General features: G+C 42.8%; 1 protein-coding gene across 2 annotated transcripts; it reads right to left on the bottom strand.

The window, feature by feature from the left end:
- Nucleotides 1-606: 606 nt before the first annotated feature.
- On the bottom strand, nt 607-14,529 carry NQO2 (N-ribosyldihydronicotinamide:quinone dehydrogenase 2). Of its 2 annotated transcripts, none has more exons than XM_072853198.1 (8): nt 14,415-14,529; nt 13,772-13,831; nt 11,964-12,128; nt 10,343-10,473; nt 8,406-8,519; nt 6,878-6,979; nt 5,547-5,727; nt 607-3,881 (listed from the first exon to the last, which is right to left on the bottom strand). In XM_072853198.1, exons 2-7 carry the CDS (start codon nt 13,776-13,778, stop codon nt 5,554-5,556), a joined length of 693 nt encoding a protein of 230 aa, XP_072709299.1. In that variant the 5' UTR covers nt 13,779-13,831; nt 14,415-14,529; the 3' UTR covers nt 607-3,881; nt 5,547-5,553. The 2 variants fall into 2 exon arrangements, with proteins under 2 accessions (XP_072709299.1, XP_072709300.1); XM_072853199.1 differs by having other exon boundaries at nt 13,772-13,824; nt 14,415-14,513.
- Between the last annotated feature and the right edge of the window lie 5,878 nt (nt 14,530-20,407).

The following is a 20,407-nucleotide window of genomic DNA, read 5'->3' as shown; positions in this document are numbered from 1 at the left end:
GAGTCTGAAGGCAGAATGGGATGCCCCAAGAGCTTGGGAACCACTGTTGTTTGTGACTGACTGCAGCCACAATTTTTCATTGTAGTTAAGTTCAGAAGATGACCATCTGAGGTCTCCCCTAGACGCTGATGTGTGGGCTAGCAACAGATGACAGAAATACAAGGGTGTACATGTAGAGTATATTGAGAGGATTTTGTTTCCCCTTGGCTTCATATTCAGTTCCAGTAAAGACACCACGTTTGCTCTGCACAGCTCTCTGGAACACACAGCATTTGCAGGTGTGGCAGTTCTCTGTGACAATCTGTTACTTGGGCAAGATGGTTAGGTCTTGGCTTATTCTCTCTGTCTGATGTTAACAAAATGTTTTCTCATTTCATCAAGGGCAATTGCTAATTCAGAAATAGCTATGGGGTATTTTGGCTGCACAATCCTAGAGAAGAAACTGGTCTTCTGTCTCCTTACTAAGTTTTCCAAAGAAATCAGAACTCCTGTGCGTTCAAACTGCATTAAATCAATACTACTGAGTCTGGAGGATTTTAAAGATATCTTAGGATGGTTTGAAATAACTGGTCATGAAACATCACTTCATTAAAGTTTACTGTTCAAAGAAATAGGAACTTCACCAGTATTTATAATTTTTTTTTTTTTTTTACATCAGTCTGCACCCAGCAGTGTGACACAAATTCTTCAATAGGTGTTTCCTTGGTATTTTGTTCTGTGGAGAATGTTCCCATAAATATGAACACCAGCAGAGTAAGATGGAAGCAACAAAAGTATTGCAGGAACAGACATTTCCCCGACTTGTTTGAGAAATGATCAACTACTGCCACTATGTTAAAGGGCCTAAAATGAGGCTGCTGAAATGCAAGGCTGCTGCCCTGGACTAAGCCTTCTGCTTCCCCAAACATTTGTAGTCAAAGATTCTTTTATACTTTTTAACTAGAGTTTTGGAACTAAGGCTGGAATAGCTCTCTTGGTTACTCTTTGTAGTGACTCGAGTAATTTAAAAGGAAACATCATGGATCTTGGACCTTCATTTTTGTATGGATACAGTAGGTATTTTAATACCCTTAGAATGATGAGACAATTACCCAGCACTAAAACTTGAGAGCACTCTAAGCTTACATTTTTTGTATCTCTTTTGTGGAGCATAGGCTCTTTAGGCTTTAGGATATCTACTAATATAGTAGGATTTTTCTTTAAAAAAAAAAAAAGTTGTACATGAATTATGCATGGTATTTATTATTTGCTGCTCCTCTCTTCAGCACAACCTTTTGATAATTTGCCTATTGCAAAGTATATTCCTCTGCAAGCAGGCAGCTAATCTCAGTGACATTGTTTCAGGAATCAAATATTAAACCAAAGAAAGAACTATCTACACCTGCTGTTAAATGTTAATTTTTTGAAACCTGGATTAAAAGCACCTTACCGCAAGAGATCAGTCTTTCTCTAGTTTCTCTAGGCCATGAGGCTTCTTGATAACGTAGTTCAGATGGGGATCTATTTGTTTCCCTGTGTTTTTCTGAAGTTGCAAGCATGTTTTATCTGCCATTTCAGAACATCAAATAAAAGAAATTCAGTTATGATTTTTGGAACAAATTGGCAGAGAAAAAGATCAGAGCGTTGCCTGAAAGCGTGTGGGAGAGGAGGACCACCAGCAACAGAAAACAAATCCCCAGACTAAATGGAAGAGGAAAGCACGTTGCCCTTATATCCTTCTCCCCAGCCTGAAACATGGCTACAAGTTACTCACCTAATTCTAGCTTTATTCTCATGAAATCAGTGCTGTTTTGACAGGACTACAGCATAGCCCATTTTGACTTTTAGCATAATGTGATTTAGCAGGGCAATCATTCTTTAGATCAAAATGGCTGTAACATTTCTAGTACTACTAAGAAACTAATACTGCCACTTCCTTTCTCTCTCCTTTTTAATCACAGACCACTCTCTATTGGTTTTCTACATGGTAAAATTCTCCCTTGAGTTTTTTAAAGGCATGTGCCAGAACGTACGTGCGCCGCTGCATGGTGTGCTGTACAGCAGGCACTGAAAGCATGTCAGGACAAGGACGTTAACTCTTGGCTCAGCACCCACTGTCACTGCACAGTTGACCGGCTTCCAAAGCATTGCAAGAGCAGCACCCTTCAGCAAATGTGGTTTAATGTTATGTGTCCACAGCTGAGACACAGCTCACGCTTCTGATTACCTCTTCTCTGAACAGATATAGAAGAGCTAGACACGAAATAAAGGAAAGTGACAAGAATTATGAGGCACATGGAACAATTTCTGTATGAGAATAGACTACACAGATGAGGACTGAGATTGACTGCGGAAAATTACAGTTGAATAGTGGTTCTTAGTTTCCCCCCCCATCATATACCCCTTTGTACAGTGGCTTTCAAATTGGAATGATATTCCTGAAGAATTTACTTTAGGAGAAGCTAAAGCATGCGGAGAATGGTGATCTGGCTGATATAGTCTACTTGCACTTCCAAGAGGCTTTTGACAAAGTTTCATATCAAATTTTTTTTAAGGAAACTAAGCAGGTAGGGGATAAGAACGAAGGTCATGGCATGAAGACATGTTTAAAAGATAGGACAAAGAGGGCAACAGTAAATGGTCAGCTCTCAGAACAGAGGGAGGTTACAAGTGCAGGGATCTGAGCTGTTGAAAATTATCTGGAAAAGGGTATGAGCAATGAGGCTGAGAAAGTTTGCTGATGATACAGGCTACTCAGAGCAGGGGGGAGAAGGAAAGCAGATTGTGAAGAGTTCTGGAAAAATGGTTGAGTGACTGGGCAATGAGACAGGAAGTGAAATTCAAGTTATGTAAAGGAGTGCACATGAGGAAAAAAAATTACCCTAAATTGATGTATAAAATAATGGCCCCTGAGCTGACCATTACCATTGATACCACCGATGGCCAAGATCTAGGGTTACAACAGATGAAAATGTTAGCTAAAGTAAATCGTAGGTCAGAGATTATTAGGAAAGGAGCAGAGAAAGTCATATGAATCCAAGAGTCATTGTTGGAGTTGACTCTTGGAGTTGACGCTGCGTGCACTTCTGGTCCCCTCTTCTCAGTAACGGGATAGTGAGACTGGAGGAGTTCCGAGAAGAGCAACAAGGGTGACCAAAGGCCGACGCCCTCTCTTGAAAGAGCAGGACATGACTCCATGGCCTGGGAAGGAGATTATTTAGGAGGGGAGGTGATGCACACATCTACAAAACTTTAGTACTGTGTAAAAGAATGGGTGGGACTGATCATTTACTGTTGACTGGAAGGAATCAAACGAAGCTACTGAGAACCAGATGCTTCACCCTCCCTGGGATCCCTCCCCACTCCAATGCATCATGCAAAGAAAAAGCTGACCCGCTGAATTTTGCCAAAAAATATTGGCTGCTTCAAGTTGGCATGAATTCAAGAGAAAACTGAACAAAATTCAGAGCAGAGATCTATTCGGCTTGGTAAATATACAGAAAACATACATAGCTCAGGAAATCCCCCAAACTAAATATAGTTGGAGCCCAGGACAGTATTCAGGGGAAGTGCTTGCTCTTCCTGGCCTATAACCACTGACAGCTGTGGAAAAAAAACGCGGGGCTGGAGGATCCTTGTTCTGACCTAGCACAGCCGCTCTTGCACACTTACATTAGAAATATCCAGTCTAACGCAGGCACTTAATGCTACCGTGTGTGCGAGCTGGCAGGCATCTCCCAAATAGCATCGAGAAGTGTATCTTCATCATATCGGTCAGAGATTCTTCATCTAACAGTTAAACCCACTAAGCTCTGCGATTGATCCAATACAGTAACATTTGGTTTGACAGTTGCAGCTTCCACTTTCATATCCATTTCCTTCTTTCTTCAATAGTCTGGTAACTGAAAACAGTGAACATAAGGATGATTCCTCTCCTATACAATTTTAATATTTGCTTTTGTCCTTCAGTCTCTATTCAGGTAACTTAAAGTTGTTTTCCTTAAGTCTTTCAGGCAAGAATCTGCTTTCCCCACAACTTACGTGTATAATATTTATAATTTTATTCCCTTTCACTTTCTTTTTCCTATACAAGAGTTACTGAGCGAAAGCAAATTTCTTGCTTGTGTAACATAAAGACTTTGACTCATACGCACTGAAGCAGACATCTGCAACAGCTTAGGGCAGCACTGCTTTCAGGGGTCTGTCTCTGCTAGAGGTGGCCCTTCATCTGGTGACAAACAGGAACGTGGGACTCTTTCCCTGTGGTAGCAATTCCCAGTCTGGTGCATCAGCTTACATTGCCACCCCCGAATCTGGGCTCAGCACGTTTGTTATCCAAGAAACATAAGGGTGGGGCATGACAAGGCTGCTACAAAGAATGTATGGCAGATGCACGCTCTGTATGCAGAAGCCTAAGTGTCATTTGACAGTGACTCAGAAGACCGTTCCTTATTCAGGCTGCATTCTTTTAAAATCAAAGTGCAAAGCCAGCTGTTAGGTAAACTGATCAAAGCAAGAAATTGTGTAGCTAAGCGAGAAACCCATGCTTTGCCATAGGCACAAAAAGGGTTAACAGTTCTCAAGCACAAAAATAATCCCGCTAAAGTTCAAGGTAGAAATCACGGATGTTAAGAGCCAGACAGTTATTTTGTCCCACTAGATCCTGCCTCGTAGACAGACAGTGCTCCTGCAGGTTTTCAGGTAGGTGTTCTGCCTCGCCGAGTGCCGGTGCAGGAGATCTCCAAAGCAGCCCATCTGCACTGATGCCGGAGGGGATGCACGCAGCCCTCCAGACCCAAACAGCAATACTGACTGGTGTGAAGGGGCAGCGAGCAGATAGGATTCTTTTTTGTCTCTACTTAGGGTAACAAAAAATAGAGAACTCCCTTTGATTTTAGGAAACTACATACTTTACAAATGGGAGCTACATTCTATAGAGAAAGGCAATACATGCACATACTGCTATACGATACTAGTATCGTTTTTTTTTTCCTTTTCTGGTACCTGTCATAGCTTTAATATTGCTTTGTAAACATGTGGAAAAGCCTAAGGCTGTCCACAAGGCTTTCCAGCTAAGTAACTGTGCAACTGTACATCCTTTTGTGTTATGATCTGGCTTCATAGCTCAAAGGCACAAGTGTAGAGCTCTCATTTAAAAGAACAGGATTGGCCTTAACAAGATTGAGTATGGGCAGCATATTCCCTGGAAAATAAAAAAAAGTGGCAGCTGGTACAAAAAGTGTTAAAATAAACTTGGCAGTGTACTTTAGTGTTTCATAAGCAGCAACGGTATAATCTGCAATTAAATACCGCTTGTGTTATCAACCACTTGTAGGCAGGATGTCACTGTTTATATGAGCAAGGATAATTCTTCACAAAGAGTTCTGCACCCATCATTGAAGAGAATCCCTCAGGAATCAATGAAGATAAAAGCTATATTGTCAGTTAAGCTGCTAGCTATAGTACTCAAGATACTTACAATACATTAGGAGATTAGCATTCAGATATTGACATAAAGCACCAAAAAGAATGGAGAAAAAATAAATCTTCTCTCTGTAATCTTGTACCTGAACATTACTTGAAATACCACTCAGGAGAGCAGTTTATGGGTTCTTCCTTCCAAAGAGTCTTCAGACGCTGGGCCCAGGCAATCAGCATCTCCTTCCTCTTCGCCTCAGAGACATACTCCGGAGCAAAGCAGATGTGAGGTGCAAGGACTTTGACACCACAAAAGTGCATAATTCCATGCTGGACTCAAAGCAAAGAGAGAAATGCCTCAGGAAATGGTTAGTCTTTCACTTTCAATTCAAGAATGTGGAAGATTCAAATCTGAAACACTTTCTCTGACCCAATATAAGGCAAGTTTTCTAAACCTGTGCATTTATCAGGAGAAGGGAAACAAATTGCAAAAGTTCATTACCTATCCTGGCGGTTACTATTGAAGGCTAGGCATTAAGCAGAATGATGTACGATACTGAAAAATAAGATCAACTTCATTTATTCTGCTCGGTGGAATTTATTTTTAAGTGCTATTAAACTCACAGAACTGTTCTCTTCGGCTGCTGTATGCTATTAAATTTGCAAGGGTCAGAGACAGCCTGAAGTTCATTGTACTGTTTGAATCTCCACAGATTGTTCCTGAACTGCAGTGTATTTCTCATCTACTTCTAAGTATTTTTTTTTAACCTTTTGCCTTTGGCTTAGCCAAATGATCCTGAATGAAGGCTAGTGCCTTTCAAATCACCTCAACTTGCCATTTTCCCTCTGTGTATTTCTGACTTCACAGTTGCGTTTCACATTCTTTGTCACGTTGGCTTGCAAGCTCTGCAGGTAGATAGCCTCACAAGGGCAGACAGCTACTAATCGCAATGGGTAGGAGACCAAAGAATTTAAGCACATCCATTGTAATGTATCAAAAAGTAGCTGGCACAATTTGCCTTACCACCTAAATTTCTCAAAGCATGCTTGCTACTTCTGATAAAAGGGTAGCAATAAGAAAAGGCATGCTAACTTTCGTATGCTGATCATTAATGCCAGGATAATATGTGACTCCCCTCCTGCCTCACATCCTACATGAATCGGGTAGCTATGGGGAAAAGAAATCCTGCACACTAGGGCTAAAGGAAATCCTATAACACCAGAGAAACTTAAAAGGCTGATAGTATAAGCTTTCTCCAGATTCCAAGCTGGAGGAAGGGGCACAAAACAACTTTAAAACTCTGTGGACTTTTAAAGTAGTCTCAGGATTCTAGGGCCCAATTTAAAACCTGTAGATGCTTTGAACTGGCAACTTAATTCATTCTTATTGTATTATTATTTTATATTAAATATAAGTGTTGAAAATAATTGGAATAATAAAAACTAAGGCAAACAACAACCAAATATTCATATATTATACCTGCATGGGCCATAGGAGATAGCGAATATCACCACTGATACCTCCTTTTGCATACATCTCTTTGCTTCCTCCAGTGGTGAAAGAAAACAGGGCTAATTTGTTCTAGAATTAAGAAAGCAGTGCGTGAGTTAGGCATGTTTAAAGAGCAGTGGCTGAATAGTTCAAGAGATATTCAGGGGAACCTGGACAGCATAAATTTCTAGAGGAGGTGGTGTCCTTTTCTTTCCCAGACCTTATGTGTAGTGGCAGCTCTGAGGCAAAGATTGATGACATACAACTAGACACTGGAGCTGTGTGTCAGGGCTTTGGGCAGAGACAGCTTAAAAAGAAAAGGAATTGCATGTCTGATGCCCTTGTATGAAGCAGGGCTGACCCTTGTTCTCCCCTATGCAATGTCTGGAAAACTGTGGCTGGAAAGCACTCTGTTACTGAGAATATCTTTATTCCTGTCCTTCATGAATGCAGAAACTGAATGCTAGTCCCCCTTCAAACTTGGGCTTTCTTGTCACTTGCCAAGGAATAATTTGAGAACAAGTTATTCCTCAGGTGTTCTAAACCTCCGTGTTTCTTCTGCTTCTGTGACTATGGTATTAGCCATGGGCTTGTGCTTAGCTTCTATCCTCTTAGTTTTAGCTTCTGTAATTGAAATAACATTTTTCCAGTGCAGTATCCGAACTGCCTTGAGCCTGCACTCAGCATGCAGCTATGATAATCAGGGATTACTCTTATTCATCTCAGTGAGGCAGCCATTTCTGAAATTTAAACAAACTGAAATGTTTGGAATTGTTAAGAAGAGCAGAAATTACAGAGATTAATATGCAGCGAACATAAATGTGAAACTAAAATTGATTGTTTCTGGATGCTGCAGTTGTTACCAAACAAGATCCATCAGACAGTGGGCAAAAATTTTCCAGGGATATTCCCAGTGCTGTGGAGAATTAAAAATTTATGAATTGTCATCTAGAGATATTGATCTTGCCTAATTTATAAGCTACAGAGAAGAAAATGATGAAAGGAGATAGTTGGGACAGAGGCTCGTGCACTGCGTGTTTCAGGTTTCTGATTAAGTTGTATAGTTTAATTCCAACCTTTGACATCTAATCCAGAACAGGATCTCGTCACCTATTCCAGTATGTCACTCATTACAGATTTGTGCAGTCCTACTGTGGTGGGAAGAATGACGGACTATAGTTTTAGGAAATGGATGGATTTAAACTGTTTGCAAGCTGTATGCCATCCCAGTGCACTCTGATACACCTACCAAACTATAAAGTCCATTTTGTAGGCCAACTAAAAATCTCTAGGAGATTGCTTACATCGTTAGGAACCACTGCATTCTCCTTATTGTACTACCTTTCAGACAGTTTTAACAAGCCAGGAAGTTACTCAACATGTCATTGCAACCAAAGCATTATTTCAGGAGAGCGTAAAGTGAGAGCTTGAAACAAATATGATGGAAAAGAAAGACCAGTACCATCAAGAGCATTATGCAAATCTTGATCGTAATAAAACAACCTCAAAAACATACCTTGAGCAAACCAGAATCATAACAATTTGGAAAATCGTGAGCAAATCCTTGGACCAAGACTCTGTCCATCCAGCCCTTCATGATTGCTGGCATGCTGAACCAATACAAGGGAAACTAGGCAAAAAGTAAATAACCTTGTTAGCACAGAGGGTCCGGCACATCCTTAGGCCTGGTCTACAGGCCAAATCCTACTCTCTCAATCTGTTCAGATCTTGTACATGCCTTCTTCCAGGTCTCTGTCAGGAGAGGCAGTAACTATGCTTGGCAAAAATAACTGAAGTGCTTTCTGTTTGTAGTGGTTTCAGGTACATACCTGAGCATCTATAGGACACTATCTTGCATTATCTTGAATGCTTTATGGACTCTTATTCTAGGATGCATCACTATCCCTAAACCTTTGTACACACTGCAGCACAGAAGAATAAATTCTGTAAAAGCTTAACCACGTGTGGCCTAATTCAAGATGGAAACAATGCAGAAACTGGGCAATCACCACCATCTCTAGAAGTGGTGAGTTTAGTCTGTAGTAAATTATTACTTCATGGTGTCTTTCAGAGGCTTTTTTTCTTTCTTTTTTTTTTTTCCCCTGCACCAGAACATACTCAACTCTTCATAGCATTCTACGGACAGAAAGCAGAAAACAACTACTTCCTTCGGCAGATGTTTTACTATAGTTATCTCAGAAGTAATAGTGTAAAAATGATGAAGGCTTACAGTGAAATGCTTAATTGAGATATGGTCACATCTTAAATTTCATCTAGAATCAGACAGTGGAATATACATAGGCTATGCCTAAGGCCAACAGTCACACAGGCACATAAAGAAATGTAAAGCTAGTATTGCCCTATACAGTACTTCTGGGACTTGCAGACACTGAGGACAGAGCTGGCACACTGGGGAACGGAGATAGGGTGTAATGATCTGTTAGCAAGTCCAGATAGTGCTTCTGCAACTCAGCAATAAATGAGGACAGTCTGGCTGGGGAAGTCCAAATTCCCTGACCCTGCTGGCTGCTTCCAGCTGCTTGCCCAGAAAAAAAGCCTTGCCCTGCCTGACATCCATGGTCACGTATGTCTTTGTGCATCCAGACACTAAGTTTGGCCCAGCATTGGTGAATTACTGGATTTGCTGTCATTTCAACCTGGATAATTGTGCTGCTAAATTACTGGATTTGCCGTTGTAATGACCTGGATAATTGTACAACTGATCTGTATTTGTTACTGTACCATTACTTAGAGATAAAGTATTTATTCCTAAAGCTGTTGGTCTGGTTTTTGTTACCATATCCCAAACCTATAACTCGGCGGGGCTGCCTTAAGCCCTTACACACGTTTCTGAGTGTAGGTCTGTGTTTGCTTTGCGTGAGCTCCAAGACAAAGGGATAGTATCGGGCTGCCTGATAACATGGCACGGTTCTTATGTTGAGAATTATAGTATTATTTTGCACTCAATACTTTCCGTTCTGAGTTGCTCAATGCAATAGATTTGGAGTGCAGGTAGTGTGAGGACCAGTCTTCACAAAACCTATGCAATCAGACTACTTTTGAATATTAATTTTTAAGTGAAGCACTGCTGTGAATTTTACTCAGGTGTTTTAAAGTTCGAATTTCAGATGCCTTCCTATTCCTCAAAAATGCCAGTGTGGAGCCATTATCTGTGTGAAAAATTCATAGTGTGCTAGCATGAATAATGCTTACACATGATCTGGTATTTCTGATATTTTCTAAAATCCACACCCTATCAGAAAAACCTGACACCTTGAAATTGCTACGCTGGATACAGACTGGTGTTGATGGCAGAGCTACTACCTCTTTTTTACTCTGGCTAGATTCAACGTTCCTAATGAAATCTACAATCTTCTCACTTACTATTGCTTTTCTTTTGTTCAACCCTGTACATTACAACTGAAGTCTTTTAATACAATTTAAAATAATGACCTGAAAAATCACTAAGTCTGCTTCCTGCACCTTCTTTTGCTCTTCAATCAGATCACTGGACAAACCTCCTCTCTTGTAAGCTTCCCGTGTCTCCATGCCATAATTGAACTCTTCTGAGTTGTGCAAGCAACCTGTGGGTAGAAGTGAACAGTCATTGCTTGCCCTGTTCCTAGCATCATAGCCAGCTAACAATTAAATACAGGTTACAATCTACAGTTCCAAGTTGAGTTACTGCTTTCCATTTTTTTCTCCACTTCTTTTTTTTTTTTTGTGGATATTCAGCATCATCACGGCTGATGGTGATTTGATTTTTAAACTGGAGAGGAATGTAGTGTCTCAGAGTACTAAAACTTTCGCCTTTCTGTAGCAACATATGAAGTGCAATAAGAGGACCTAAGCTTGGCTCAAGACTCTGGTGGTGCAGGTGGATGACTTAAGAGGATTTAAGAGAATTTTGCTAATTGCTCTGCCTCTGCATTAGGGATTACTGAAACCGCCACACAGTCACAAGCACTATGTAGCTGCTTTTCAGCTTCTGTAAGTGGGAAACTCAGCAGGGGCTGGGGACTCAGTGTTGGCCGGCTCTGCTGACTCCACTACAGTTGGGTGAGCTGATTCAAGTATGTCTGAATCAGACATATACATTCATTCTGCTGATTCAACTAGTAGATCATCAATCTCTAGCAGAAGAGAGAGGCAGTAGCCTCATGAACTAAACTCTAGCAAGTCACAGAACGGTATCTGAAGGCATTTCCCACCCACGAGAAAGGGACTTCAGAGACTGATTGTGGACACGTGCTAATGCCTTTTTCCCTCTCAGCAATGTCACTACGAGACAAGGTTCATATTCAGGAGTGGACTTTTAGAAATGCTTATGTCTGGTCATGAATAAGTTTCTTCTTGGTTTTGCCAGTGCTTGCACTGGACATGTGCTATTTCTTTTTGATTCTTGTTTTAAAGAAAGAGTTTCAGTTGTCGCAGATTATGTTATGGCTTTGTTTTTTCTAACCTGGAAAAATACTGGGGCTAAATGCTAGTACGAGCACAGTGAAAATACCACATATGCCTAACAAGAGCATCACTGTTTTTCTCAAGTCTTAACTTCATCCTCTAGTCATTTTTAATCATATACTACCAAGGTAGTTGGGAGGTGCCAAGACAACTCAAAAGCCCAAGCACTTAAGTGCCTGGAGCTAACTTGCAGAAAGCATTTGTAATCCTCTTCATTAAGAGAAGGTGGTTCTTAGAACCTCTCTGCAGTTGATTGCAAATACTGTAAAAATAACATTTTCCCTCATTCACTTTAGTCTAAAGGCAAAACACTTTCACAAATCTGTACTATACAGATATTTTTCTGATTGAGAGGCCATTTCTAGTGATCAAGCTTGGTTAAATAAAGATGATACTTGTTGGGTTCCTACACTGACATTTCTTAGTCAATGCTAATAGAAAATAAAAAACTAGGTCTTGTTAGTTGAGGGATATTTGTACAAAATAATAGCAACTATTTTTCAGAGTGCACCTAACAGCATGGTTCTGGATTGTTAATGCAGCAGGATAGACAAGCTGAAAGTTTGTCTCATCGTTATTGTTGAAAAAAGCATATTTTGGCTAGTCTCACCAACAATGTCATTTCTTGTTGCTCTTGGCTCGAATTGCATTGCATATAAATCAGACACGGTGACACTGCAGCCCTGCTTGCTCAGTTCTTCCACAGCAACCCTCTTCAAAGATCCGTTCAAGGACTTGGGCTCTTGATGTGCGTAGACTATCAGGACTTTTCTCCCTGGAGGCAGAAAGAAAACCAGAAGATACCTTTGAGTATAGGAGGCAGATACAAAACAGTTTGTGGAGCGGGGTCCTTCATTTTTCCGTTTTCCGTGTTTTCCAAGCGGCACAAAACTAGTGAAAACAGAATGACAGTGGCAGCATTTGACTCCTGCTTGGCAGCAATGAGTGACTCATCAGGAACTAATCAGTGAATGCTCCCAGCCCAGCAAGTTTGTGCTACACTGGGCTTTCCTAGGTGGAACTCAGTGGACAGTGGGTGCATTTCCATAGCAGGTCATACTGCCCTGCATCAGCACAACCCAGTCCCTCCTCTGGAGCGAGCATTTGTGTTTATCTGATTTCACTGCCGTCCCCCCCGCCAAAACTCACCCAACAACAGAAAAAAAAAAAAAAAGCTGTCTGCTGGTTTAGCTCCCTAGGCTGGGTCAGAAAAGCTACAGCGCAAGTGTGAGGGGCAGGCTGGGATCAAAGCAGTGCTAGCTTAGATTCCCTCAAAATGTTGTGGAAACAACTTCTAAGAGCTCAGAGCATCTTCCTACTGCAATGTGGGATCCCCTCATCTTCCAGTTCAGAGCTGCGCAAGTGATGACATTGGGGTAGATGTTTAAGATGCCACTATCCCACTTCAGCATCATCACAGCAACTTCAACAGAAAGCAACATGATTTCTTCTTAGATGTGAGAGGGAGCTGTCTAGTGTATCTCAAACTGCTGACAAAGTGGATTTAAGGTAAGCTGAGTGGCAAGACGGGTATGTTGGGATGGAGCTTCTTAAACTGATGTAACAAGGTGTATCAGAGGTTACTAGTTCAAAATTTTATTGTACATAGGCCATTCCATTTTAATAATGGTCTAAAAAAATCATTAATCACTGAACACACAGGAAAGGTGAAATACTTTTATGCGGTCGTAGTTGTTTATACATAAACACTGCAGAGAGGGAAATTTCCAGGGACTATTGAAAATGACTGGATCTGCAGAACATGCAGCTCTTGGTTCCTAACTGCCAACACAAAAACTCAGGCATCTCCTGAGTTCAGTTTCTCCAGGGGACACAGAAGCTGTATGGCCCAGAGCACCATCAGGGTGACAGGCAAGTTTAACGTGTCAGAGATAATTAATAGAACCCGAGCTGAATGCTTGAAGAAACAATACCTCATTTTTAACCTAAATTATAAGGGGTGATTACTTCTCCAGTGTGCATAGCATCCATGAAACAACAGCTTTGCCAAAAGACTATTAAAATTGTGGTCAAATGCTATCATAAATTTAACACGTGTATAAACTATTTAAACCCCTGCTCCATAACTTACTCTGGAATATCAAGAGCAGTTACCTCATTGCTGTTCCTGCTAACTCTCAGGGAATAGGTAGTTCAGTGGCTGGAGACGACACAAGCTCACAGACGCGGTAAGATTAATTCTGCAAGCTGCGGGTTTGTTTCCGTTTCAGTGGAGCTGAGGGCACTTGGACACAGTGTTCAGAGAGGCCGGAGTTTCCACAGGCATCACTTACTGAAGTAATTTAAGTCATTTGCAGAAGTAATACCTTAATATCCCAACTAAACATTACAGATATGCCACATACCAGTGTGCCCAGGCCTGAAGCGAACAGCATTTTCACTAGTATTTGTTCTTACCTGCCATTTTCCGCAAGCACCGCGTAGCTTCTGTCTTGAGAATCTGCTACGGCCTGCGAACTCAAATGACAAATTTGCTCATGTGAGAAACATCTGGAAAAGGTACAAGGAAAAGCACTGTTTCGGTAGGAAATGCACCATTCTGCGAGGGGAGGACGCTGCGCGGGTGCCTGGGCGTGCACACGGGCATACCCAGGCGTCCGCCCCGCCGGAGGACGAGGGGGTGCCGGGCCGTAGGCGTTCTCCTGCGGTGACTTTCGGCGGCTGAAGGACTCGCCGCGGGCGGGAGAGGCGAGCCCCGCACGCCGCCTCCCCTCCGGCTTCACCCAGCCCTCGGCCGGGAGCGCGGAGCGCCGGTTCGCCCCCGCGCCCCGGGCCGGCGCTGAGCGGCTGTGGCGCACCCGCTTCGCCCGGGGGCGGAACTGGATGCACCGCACCGCTTCCCTAGAGAGAGCGCTGGGCGCTGCTCCTCTTTTTCCTGCTGCCCTCTAAAAACCGGTTTCACAACGGCTCCTAGCCCCCCCCGGATCCCGGCCCCGGATCCCGGCCCCGGCGCAAGCCGTGCCGCTGCCGGCGCCGCCCCGCAGCTCGGGGCCGGCGGTGCCGCTCGCCGCCTCCCCGCAGGGAGGGACAGGACGCTCACCTGCTGCCCGCCGCCCGGGCTACCACTGCGGCGGGGCTGGCAGCGGCCCTCCCGGAGGCCCCGCTGCCCGCCCAGCCCGGCCCGGCCCCAGGGGCTGCGCCGGGGGTGGGGGCGGGCCCGGCGCCGCCCGCTGCTGGGCTCCGTCAGAGGCATCGCGCCCGTTCGGTGCGCGTCACCCGCTGCTGTTAGGACAGGTGATAACCGTTACTAATACACACGGTGTGTCACATACTGGCTGGCGTTTCTTTATCACGGGCGCTGCTCATCTCCGTTATAAGCAGGGGCGGCTCAGTGGTGGGTACCCCTCTGCCTCCTCCGAGCATTTGGTGAGTCCTCGCCCATCTACCGGGGGCCAAGTACCATCCGTCGTGGTTTTTGTATGGAGGGGCTGAGGTGGAAATCAAGTGACTGGGCCCAAAGCCCAGGGCAATAAACGGCCGAGCTGTGTCCTCCTGCAGTGGGGTGAGCAGCAGACACCCTCTCTGCAAACCTTGCACCATCTGCGCTTTTCACCCGCAGCCCTCTGTGCTGTCAGGACTGGGGAGACAGGCACCCCTCACCTATCTTCCCCGGCTTCCCAGCGAGAAGGTGACACAGGCAGTGCTGCAGGCACCGGCGAGAGCCCCGTCTAGAAATGGGCAGTGACAGTGCTGGAAACCAAGGCCACAGCTGTCACTCGCCAACATAATGTTGAGCATAAAACATGAGCCCAAATTCTGCTTGGCTGCACTCTCCTGGTGATGCGGGAAGCAGCATGGTAAAGAAGTGGGGAGGGACTCCAGAAACCCAGATTTGAGTTGAAGTCTACTTCCCCTTGGGTAGGATGTCTTATTCTTGTCTTTTCGTCCCTTCCGGTAACAGAAATAAAGAGACCTTCTGACAAAACACTCGGTGTTTAAACGGCTGAGGGCTGTTGGTATTAGTATACTGCTAGCAAGTAGAATTCACTTTTGTGAAGACTGGGCAAAAACTAGGAAAGAAGCTGAAATGGATGTAGCCCAAAGACTTTGAGTTTTATGGTTGTTTTATTAGAGTTGGTTTTTTATAGCTCATACAAATGACCAAGCCAAAAGTATGTGTTTTCCTTCATTTTTTTCCCCCACGCATAAGGTTTATTTATGGTAAAACATGGGAAAAACAAAGAAAGAATGCTAGTAGTTTATACACTGTACCTACGTAATATTATCTGACAGACTATTTAATATGATACCTCACAGAAACAGTAAAGAAAAAAAATTACACCGTTCCTGCTAACTTTTCTCCATGCAAAACTCACTGAACATTAGAATATTGCCAAGGGTTCTTTTTTTTTTATTTTCCCTGTTCCTGCTTTCCTCCTCAGCGTTCACCCTGCATTGGAAATTTTTCTGCCTGGACATCACCTGGGCATTGGCCAGGTCTCTGCTGGCATGCAGCCTGCTCTGGGGTCCTGTTTCCCTTCCGATCCTTATCTCCTGCTATCAGGAGCCTGCTCAGAGCGAACGATGGCTGCTGCCCAGCCCGCGCGTCCAAAACTTTCTCTGGGCTGGGTGGGAGCCAACGCATGCTTGGCCTTATCCTGACGTGGAGTATCAGAAACACTCCTGGATTCCCACTCAGGTTTTGACATAGCTCTTGGACTCACAATTATCTTGGTCTCTTTTGGAGTTTTAATGTAAAGAGTGAGCATAACGTATAAAGTAAATGGCCGATTTTCTCTTGGAGCGCAAAATATTTTCGTCCTCCCCAATACATATTGTTATCATATATATTATTAATGTTAACAACATTTGAAAAGGTCTACCTGAATATAAAAACAGCATTACAAAGGGAGTATATTTTGTGGAGGAAGGACTTCAGAGAACACATTAATCATGCATCAGATGGATAGATACCTATGTTAAAATATTTCACAGGTGTATGAGGAAAGATGTTTTATTTTACTACTGGTAAATAATAGTCTTTAAAACTGGAAAATACTGCAACCCCGTAGGTGTGCATTGTGATTTTAGGCAAATGAAAGCTGTAGTCTCAGCCTTGAGGAGTTTATGAATTTGAAGAGCATAAAATCATTAAATATTTCTCCACATAAGATTGACAGCAGTGATCTCACTGTAGACGTGACATTCCCCCCTCCCCCCCATTTCTGAGTAAGTTTGTAAAAGTTTGCAAGATTAGTTCCTGTGTTAATTCCTAATATATCCTAAAGTACTTTTCTCTCAAATATTGTTGGAATGATCGCTAATAATTTCACAAAATTTTAAAAAATCCTTTCATGTTTGTCTTTGGCCAAGGCCCCTTATAAGGATTTCAGCAGCCACATTCAGCAATTCCTTAGCAATCTTGCGAGCACCCATTAGTTTTTCAGAGCTCTTCAGAGAGTTCTTTATGAAATTCAAATTTCATGGTTTTAGGAATCCATTTATTTTTGCTGTTTGGGCAACTGTATGGGACAGAGTGAAGTTTCTTGTAGCCTCCTTCTCCCCCTCTTGCTTCCCCCACCTCCTTTAAAGTTAATCAGCACTCAGGAATGTGTTGCAGTAGCTCAAACACCCTCTGAGATTTTAATTTTGCAGGTCGGAAATGTTTCTTATTATCTACCCCCCCTCCCCCCCTTTCATTTGATATCCCTCTCTCTAGTCCTCCTTTGCAATAAGAAAAGGGTTTTTTTTCCATTAATATGTTTTCTGTCTAAGGACTTAATTGCTAATTAGCAATGAAAAAAGTAGCTGTGGCTAAACTGGGAGAAAATTATCCTGTTGCTTTCAGCCATTCATGAGCATTGACTGAGTGAGCCACACTTCATGGGAAATGTGGTTATTTACAGTTTCTTTTGCCTTTGATTGACTCGAACTGTTTATCTCTCTAACACAAGACAGAGAACATAAGAAAATGAAAATTATGCGATTCAGTGATTCAGACCAAGGGCCTGTTCAGCCCAGTGCCCTGTCTCCAACCTGCTCACAAGTAGATGCCTAGGGAAGAGTAAGAGCTGCCCCCATGTATGATACTGACCCCACTGCTCTCAGCCTGCAGCTATCTTCATCTCAGGCCTGGGCATGATGTAGTCTGTTTATATAGTACCCTCCAATTTACCTCTCTGTCAAGCACTTTTCCCAGTCTCCCCGTGAATCCATGCCAATCCCTTAAATGTGCACTGTCCTTGGCAAGGACTTCCACAGACTCAATTCCTGCTGTGTGAGGAACAACCGCTTTTTTTTGCTTTGTATCTGGTTCCTGTCAGCTTCATCTGATGCCCCTTAGTTCTTGTACTGGGACCGACAGTGAAGAATCAGTCCCTGCTCGTCCCCTCTGCCCGCTGGTGATTTTGTGGACTTGCGTCGTGTGCCTCCTGAATCACCTCTTTTCTGGACTGAAGAGTGTTCTTCAGTGGGTCTTTGTTCAGAAACCGCTCTGTACTTTCAGTCCTTCCTAGTGCTATTCTCTGCCCTTTTCCGGTTCTTCTGTATCATTTCTTGAAGTGAGGGAAGCAGATCTACATATAGTATTCACAGCATGGATGCGCCTTGGCTTTACCCAGTGGTATAATGATTTTCTGCTCTGTCATCCTAATAATTCCTACTGTAAAATTTGCTTTTTTGAGTGCTACCGAGTGTTGAGTGTCTGTGTGGAATTATCTGTCATAATTAGAAGATTTTAGTCCTCTGTGGTGGTAGTTACCTCAGAGCCCTTTACTTTAAATGTGAGGCCAGCTTGGTTTGTTTGTCTCCCATAAACATCTCTTAAGATTCAAAGAGACTAAAAATAACTTTTAATTGCCTGGCCTCCCGAGCGGCGTCCAGAACACTGTGCTAGTCTTAGTTCCCATATAGTTAGAAACAACCCTCGTGCTCTGTGAATGACTCACCTATAGGAGGAATTTGGCACAAGCTGGTAGCTGATATACTGTTCTTCAGATATTTTCTAGGTACACTTCTCTACTGTTATCCAAAATACTTTTACTCTTGATTTGTAGCCCCAAACTCTCTAGTGAAGATACATAACTTTTTTTTTTCTCTGAAAAACTAATCAAGGAACATGCTTTTCTGTTGATTTTATTGGGGCAGGGGGGTTGGACACATAGCTGAGGAGGGCAGAGATACCTCTTTTTTTATACAGTTGCAGTATTTGCTTATTGGACCACTTATTTAGGAAGTTCAAGAGCTGGATTTAATTCTGTCTTCAGCTTGAGGGAAACCAAACACCCATTCTTAAAGAGCGACCTCCACATGAAACTGCGAGCTATTCTGGAGTGGGTACATCATCAGTTCCTGTTGAAGGTGTTTCACTGCAGAAAAATATCTTGGGTTTCGGTGAAGGAAAAGAGAGAACGCAAGCATGATTTTCTCACTTAGGCACTGGGATGAACTTTGAACACAAAGGCTCCAGTCCTTGTGTCAAGCATTGCTGAAACATTTAACATGCAAGAGCAGCTGGGTGCATGCACAGCCCCTACTATGCTGTAAAAGAAAAGCACATGCTCTCTTTACCTAAGGTTAGGCATCGACTGGGTGAAAGTTTTGAAGGTAGCAGGAGCTCATTTTTGCCTAACTGTCATTTATGTGATTTTAAGTCAGGTTGTTGGTTTTTTTTAAATATCTGGCCTAGAAAGAATATTAGTTGTTTTGTCACAGTTCTCTCTGAGAACTCATTCATTCCTACTACAAGGAAGCACAGTTAGCATTAACTGAAGGAAAAGAGAAAGTTCACATAAGTAGGAAACTGTAGTTCATGTCAAGGTAAACATTTAAACTGAAACCTAAGAGACTGCACCTGGAAATCTCAAGCAAGTGGCCTTAATTCAGGAATTTTCATTGGATATTGACCTTAGCTTTTTCCCTTTCCTTTTAAGATACATTTTAGTTCCCAGGTCAGATAATTCTGTTGCTGTGCTTCCAGTGGTGTTGTATTGGATGTCTTCCATAGGTTTGTAGTTTGGTCAGATGAATAATCCTTACGTGACAAAGCAAGACTGAGATATTAAAAATAAGGGAAAACAAAGCACCCAAGAAAATAGAAAGTATGAGGGAGGCAGCAAAGTAGCCCTAATGGGATGATGATCAATTATAGAGAGATTTCTAGCAAAATGGGAATCAAGAGGTTGATGTTGGCCTAGGTGGTTTTCCAAGATAAAAACTTGCCAAGTACTGGTCAAGAAAATCTCTTAGCTAGTATACTTAGTAACAAGGCATATTTGACAGCTTGTTTCTATCCCCTAGTGAAATGAAGTGTCTTGCAAAATTGGAAAGGACATGTAACTAAAAAGGGAGAGAATCATTCATATAAACATTTTCATCAAAAGTTGTTCCTGATTCTCTTCCCCAGTATGGAGACAAATTTCACTGACTTCCCTTCCCTTCCCTTCCCTTCCCTTCCCTTCCCTTCCCTTCCCTTCCCTTCCCTTCCCTTCCCTTCCCTTCCCTTCCCTTCCCTTCCCTTCCCTTCCTTCCCTTCCCTTCCCTTCCCTTCCTTCCCTTCCCTTCCCTGCCCTTCCCTTCCCTTCCCTTCCCTTCCCTTCCCTTCCCTTCCCTTCCCTTCCCTTCCCTTCCCTTCCCTTCCCTTCCCTTCCCTTCCCTTCCCTTCCCTTCCCTTCCCTTCCCTTTTTCCCTTCCCTTCCCTTTTTCCCTTCCCTTCCCTTTAGGGTCATACTGTCTGCAAGCTCTTCCCCTCCTCTTCCTTCACTAGTTGACAGGTAGGATGTTGGTTTGGATAGCCTTGGGCTGCCAAATGGTATTCTGGAAGCCAGACATTTCTATCTGCAGTTTATTTTGTTCCTAAGTATTTTATGCTTCTTTGAAGCCAGCTGTTATCCTTAATGAGCCCATTAGTACTTTCTTGAACTGTTACCGGTTAAGTCCCATGAGCAATCACTGATTTTAAGCCACTCAGTCATGTTCTGCACACAAAGCTCCATTTTGTACAAAGTACTTTTAAAATCCTCTCTGTTTTGCCAAGAAGCTTTTGTATTCTATTTTCAGTAATAAGTATCTACTCTTAATCTTGCTCTGAAGTCA

Source organism: Ciconia boyciana, chromosome 2, assembly GCF_034638445.1.
Source record: "Ciconia boyciana chromosome 2, ASM3463844v1, whole genome shotgun sequence".
In the NCBI taxonomy this organism is placed as follows: Eukaryota; Metazoa; Chordata; class Aves; order Ciconiiformes; family Ciconiidae; genus Ciconia; species Ciconia boyciana.
Note: the sequence above shows the minus strand (reverse complement) of the source record. Positions and strands in the feature narration are given on the sequence as shown.